Below are 6,755 nucleotides of genomic sequence, written 5' to 3'. Positions count from 1 at the left end.
AGAGAGAGAGAGAGAGAGAGAGAGATTCAAATGTATTTTATAGTATATAAAAGGAATAAATTTTTAAAATAGTAAGAGTTTATTTAGGACTCTTTAATCATACTTTTTTTTAAACTAATGATTTTTTTTATTTTTGAAAGAATAATACATTTTCAAATTCAAATATTTAATATCTTTTAATTCAAAATTTTTATTACAATAATATTAACCTTTGTCCTAAAAATTGCCACGTGGCTTCTCAATAACTTGCCACGTGACTTCTTGTTTTGTTTTTAGTTTTGCTTTTATATATATATATATACCAGTATAGGTACCCGCGCAATGCGCGGAATATTTCAAAAAGAATTAATTATTAACAATATTAATTTATTCTTTGAAATAATAAAATTGATCAATTTTTATTGTATCACATTAACATACCAATAACCTAATACTCATGATTGTGCCGTAAATATAGCATATTAATTTCATCCATAAATCGATTTAAAGATAACAAATCATATAATTATTTTTAAAAAATTGTGTTTCATTGTTTTGTTCTATTGTTCACTATCTAAAAATATTAGATTTTTAAAATTGCCTTTTATCAAATTATCAACTTACTTAATATACTTATCAAGTGCTCTTCTTATTAACATATTTATATAATAGATATATTTATTTTATTTAATCATATGTGTATTCAATTTTTGAACTTTAATCTTATAATTCATATAACTTCAATTTAAAATTCATGGTTAGTAATTTATTTATTATCTAATTATTCATTATATTGTTAAAATTAGTTCAAAATCTTTATCTCCCCCTGCCCCTGCTCCCACCTTTTGTATATCTAAAAACTCGATGTGCGGATAATATTAAAGTATTATTTCGAATCATTTTATATTGGCTTATCTTGATCAAACATGTTAAATAATCTCTCTATATATAAATGCACTAAATAAAAAATGCACTAAATAAATTCATCAAACTAATGATATAGATGTATATATTAGAGAGACTAAGAAGCTAGAATAACATTCAACTTCAAATATCATATTAATTTATTAAAGGAAAAAGGCATCGTTTCCACCCAAACTATACCCGAAAAGTCGAAGCTACACCTAAACTATGCTAGTGACCTATTACACACCTAAACTATAAAAAAATGAAACTATTTACACCCTGTCAGGCTACCACCACTTGCATGTGATGTAGTGTTTTACACGCGCTGCCATGTCAGTACCACATCAGTAAAAAGTATCACTTTTTTATAGTTAAGGTGTGTAATAGGTCACTTATATAGTTTAGGTGTGGATTTGACTTTTCGACTTTAGTTTGGGGTGGAAACGATGTCTTTCCCCTTAATGTTTTTAGCCATTTACTTTTGTTATTTAATAGGCTGGACGCGCCTAAACTAAGTGTAACACATGCGCCTTAGAATGGGGGTCGCGAGGAGGTAATAATATCACTTTTATATAGTTAAGGTGTGTAATAGGTCACTTATATAATTTAGGTGTGGCTTAAACTTTTCTTTTATAGTATGGGGTGGAAATGATGTCTTTCCCTTTATTAAAAGATAATTAATTTGTTATTTATTAAATTATCGGCTTACTTACAAAAAAATTCATCAAACTACTTGTAAAATTGATCATATAACACTCATTACAATTCTCCCATCACTGCTCATCCTCCAATCTGTGATACAAAAAACAACTACAATATATGAGTTGCATGTAATTTGATTAACTAAAAAACATTAAAACAATAATATCTTTTAAAAAGAGCAGTAATATCAAACTTAACTTTGAAAACCTTAAGACATATAAAATCTTTCTATAATCTAACAAAATATATCATTAAAAATATATACCATCAAAACTTCTAATAACTTTAAAAACTTTCTTCACCACAAAAATATGATTTCAACACCGCATTCTTTTATCATTTTCATTTTTCTCGATTTCCTCTGCAAATGAATAATATTAGCAAAATCATCATTAAAAAATAAAAATAACTTTAAAGAAAATTTTCTTTATAAATATTGGAAAAACTATTAATATGAAATTATTTTTCTTTATAAAAAATAGAAAAAAAATTTATATGAAATTATTTTACCTATGAATCTTTTTCGTATTAAAATTGTTGTTTCAGTCATCATCTACTTGGAATGTGTTACCATTTCGACTCGGAGATGAAGAGTCAGGGAGTAGACAAAGAAATAATAATTATTCACCAAAAATTTTCTCTACTTGGCAAATAAATTTTAGAAGAGATTGAAATGGTGGCTTTATAAACTTAAAATTCTTCGGAGATGAAATTATGTGTATGTTGGAATATCTATAGATAATAGCCATGTGGGTTAATCGCATATTGTGGGGGTAATGCTTATCTTACATTTTTTTTTAGTTTTTTAGAAAATGATGATAATAGCAATTATAATATTGTTAGCTTGTGTTGAGATAATGCTTATCTTTTAGTATTTTAACTTTCATAATAATAATAATTTTAAAACTAAATAAATAAAGTTAGTGATAATAATAGGTAATTTCTAACTTATTTAAATTTTTATTTCTTTATTTAGATGAATAAATAAATTAGCGTCACTACTATTATTATTAATAATAATAATAATTAAAAAGAATTGTAGTATGTATATACTAATAGTAATAATAGTGACAGTAGTAATATATTATCTTTCAATACATTTAATTATATGTAATAACAATAATAATAATAATAATAATTATTGTACTATTGTTATTATTGTACTATTATTATTATTATTATTATTATTATTATTATTATTATTATACTATTGTTACTATTGTACTATGAAAATAAACATAATCTACTATTACTGTAATGACTACTACTATTACGCATGTATTACTACTACTTTTTATTATTATTTACTATTATTACTATTAACATCATGTACTACTTTTGTTACTACTATTATTATTTATTAAAATATTATTATAATTATTAATATAAAATAGTTAGAATTTATTTAGGAGTATACATAAAAGAGGTTAAGAAGCTAGAACTCTATTTCAACTCAAATTTAAATTTAAGTATCATTAAAATTCAAATTGAAGTTCAAATACCATATTAATTTGTTAAAAGAAGATTAGTTTGTTAATCCTTCTTATCCTTATTTTTTAAAAATATAATGTATATTTATCTAATAAACAATATATTTGAAATGAAATAAATATTAAAAATATTAATAATTATTAATATTATTATTATATTTACATTACAACTACTCCTGCTACTAATGTATAGTACTACTACATTACCTACGATCCTACTACAACACTATATATATATATATATAAACAAATGATTTTTAAATTATATTAATACGATTCCGTATGTAGATTTAAATTTAACATACAACATACGTACTAATATCTATGCATACTACATACTACTTTTTATTTAATAATTATTATTATGCATACTACATACGTACTAATATCTATTTATACTACTACTTATTATTATTAATTATTAAATCTATAAAATGTACTAATATCTACCACTCCTACTACTAATTATTATTAAATATATTATATAGCATTTAAATTTTAAAAGAGATAACTTTGAAATAGTGAATATCTATTAGAATTTCATAACTATGGATTTCAAATTTTAAGATAATGATTCAAAAAATCTAATATTTTCAAATTTAAATATCTTTTATATTTTAATTTAAATTCAAATTCAACTTTATCTTTTCAATATTTAAAAGAATCTGTTTATTTAATAATTATTATTATGCATACTACATACGTACTAATATCTATTTATACTACTACTTATTATTATTAATTATTAAATCTATAAAATGTACTAATATCTACCACTCCTACTACTAATTATTATTAAATATATTATATAGCATTTAAATTTTAAAAGAGATAACTTTGAAATAGTGAATATCTATTAGAATTCCATAACTATGAATTTCAAATTTTAAGATATTGATTCAAAAAATCTAATATTTTCAAATTTAAATATCTTTTATCTTTTAATTTAAATTCAAATTCAAATTTATCTTTTAATTAGTTCAAATTCAACTTTATCTAGTATAAATTTTGTTTTCAATATTTAAAAGAATCTGTAACTTTCATTTGAAATTCAAAAATTTAAAATCAATTCAACAAACTAATATTAAGCAAACTTTATCTTTATCTAAAGACTAATTTAAATAATTTATATCTCTAAAAATATCCTTTATCCTTTTATAGTTTGAATTTAAAGCAGTAAAAAATTAAATTAAATATTTTTTAATCTTTATCATTTAATTTGTATTAATAGTATATCAATTTTAATAAATTTATCATTAAATTATTATTATTATTATTATTATTATTATTATTATTATTATTATTATCATCATCACCACAACACTAATACTATTATTACACACCTTTTTTTTGTTAGCAATTTTACTGCATACTATTATTATTATTATTATTATTATTATTATTAAATTAAATGTATTTAAATATATTTTATAGTATATAAAAGGAATAAATCTTTGAAATAGTAAGAGTTTATTTAGGATTCTTTAATCATACTTTTCTTTTTTTAAGCTAATGATTTTTTTCTTTTTAAAATATAATATATTTTTAAATTCAAATATTTAATATCTTTTTATTTAAAAATTTTATTACAATAATATTAACATTTGTCCTAAAATTTGCCATGTGGCTCCTTGTCTTGCTTTGGTTTTGCTTTTATATAAATATAGATATACAGATTTTGTATGTAATTGTGTGCTAGTTAATCACCATTATTCTACAACACTTATCTTTCAATTTTTTTTTTTAATAACCACACTTATCTTAATTTTTCTTTGTGCCAAATATTAATTCTCAACTCCATCTATAGTTTATATGACTTGTTGCAAAGTAACAAAGTTATGTACAAATCAACAAAAACCCAAGAACAAGTCAAACAACTCTTCTTCAATCTGCTCGAGACAAAGAACACCAGTTACCATATAACGCATCTTTACAAAGTCCATTTACAAAAGGACCAAAAAAAAATCAATATATATTATATACACACGTTGAAACTTAAAAATGAGTAATATGAGAGGGAATGAAAAAGTAAAGGACATTAATAAATTTTGAAAGTTCTCAAATTCTTCATCTGCTTAAATATCTCTGGTAGCAACATCTTCAATTCCAGCATGAATTGCAACAGTGCAAAACATTTGTGTCCCGCCCAATATTATCAATATGGTCTCCAATGTTCTCTACAAAAACATTGTAAATAATAACTTATAATTTTCTTTTGCAACTAAATTTTCCGATTCGCCTGAATTTAGAAGCAATAAGTGTGGTCACACTTGCTGCTCAAATATTGACTCCGCCACTATTCACGAAAAAAATATATATATATTGACTTACCAAATTTGAGTCAGTCCACCCCATATCAATCTCCTTACAAGCCAACCTACAGTCACACAAACAAAAAACTTTATATTGTTACTCTAAAATTTTTTTTAGTCATATGTAATTATCAAATAAATAAAATTACCCCATAGCGAGTAATGTGAGTAGCCAAGTGGTGAGAGAAGAGAAAGCAGCTGCATGTAAATTGGGTGCATTCCATTGTATCACGTTGTGAATTCCAGTGAGTGAGGTACTGAAGCCCACGACTCCAGCAATAAGTGAGAATATGATGAGAAAACCAGTTGCCATGTTCCCAAAAGGAAAGAATATAGGAAAAATCTTAGCTGGGATTGACAAACTTGATGCTGCAAATATTTTTTAGTCACGTTAAAAAGTCATCGTCATCATTTTTCTCATTAAACATGTTGGGAAACAACTTTTCTCTTGACAGGGCGGTGCTCTAAACGAAATAGCAAAAAAAAAAAGATCAATGAAATTACCTGTTTCTGGAGATCTCACTATGGCATGATTGACAGCCCAGCCAGAAATTACAATAACAATGAAGTAAAGGAAAACATTAAGGACCAAAAGCATAAAGGCTGCTGATTTGCCTGCCCCTGAAGCCATGGCCTGACAAGTTTAGCTTTGACAAAAGCGAAGGAGGGAAATTTTACTGAATCAATCACGATCCCTTTTTTGTGTTTTCAATACTGAATGCATATATGCATATAAAGCCAAGATTGTTCCATTCTTTATCCAGACAACATTGACAGGTTGTAGCTTTTTCTCATTTTCTTTAAAAGAAACGAAAAGAATCTCTTTAACTGATTTTTCAGTAGCATCCTGATAGAGGAAAGGAATCACTTTGGCTTCACACAGATGTAAAAGGCATTTAATAGTAGTAAACATTCTATAGAAAAGAAAGGAAGGCTTGTAGATGAGATTATGCTTCTTTTTTTTTTTTTTTTTTTTTTTTTCACTTGGACTCTTCATTTACTTTGCATTGCACACCAAGTACAAAGTTCTGGAAAATGCAAGTCCATGTAACATAAATATGTCCGTTGAAAAGCAACCAAGTCTAAACCAGATAAAGTAGGAGAGTTGTGGCAGATTGATGGAGCATATTGCAATAATCTACTATGATGAATTCTCCAAATAGTCTGAATAGAACACAACACTCAACAGATACAGAAGATATACATATAATAAACCTAACTAGTTAGCTTGAAACATAAGTGTCCATGAATTAGAACAAAATGTTCCTGCAAAGTAGACCTGATCATGTTCTCGGAAGTCCTGAATTCTGCCCTCCAGTTATAGATGGACCATAGACGACGAGTGCCTTGTTAGTGACAACTGTAA

General features: G+C 24.9%; 1 protein-coding gene across 1 annotated transcript; it reads right to left on the bottom strand.

The window, feature by feature from the left end:
- Positions 1 to 4,960: 4,960 nt before the first annotated feature.
- Positions 4,961 to 6,731, bottom strand: LOC107841855 (membrane protein PM19L). Its single transcript, XM_016685703.2, has 4 exons — positions 5,894 to 6,731; positions 5,539 to 5,758; positions 5,409 to 5,454; positions 4,961 to 5,254 (listed from the first exon to the last, which is right to left on the bottom strand). Exons 1-4 carry the CDS (start codon positions 6,018 to 6,020, stop codon positions 5,153 to 5,155), a joined length of 495 nt encoding a protein of 164 aa, XP_016541189.1. The 5' UTR covers positions 6,021 to 6,731; the 3' UTR covers positions 4,961 to 5,152.
- Between the last annotated feature and the right edge of the window lie 24 nt (positions 6,732 to 6,755).

The sequence above is a fragment of the Capsicum annuum genome, chromosome 1 (genome assembly GCF_002878395.1).
Source record: "Capsicum annuum cultivar UCD-10X-F1 chromosome 1, UCD10Xv1.1, whole genome shotgun sequence".
Classification (NCBI taxonomy): domain Eukaryota; kingdom Viridiplantae; phylum Streptophyta; class Magnoliopsida; order Solanales; family Solanaceae; genus Capsicum; species Capsicum annuum.
The sequence above is the reverse complement of the archived record's forward strand: the minus strand, read 5'-3'. Positions and strand labels throughout refer to the sequence as shown.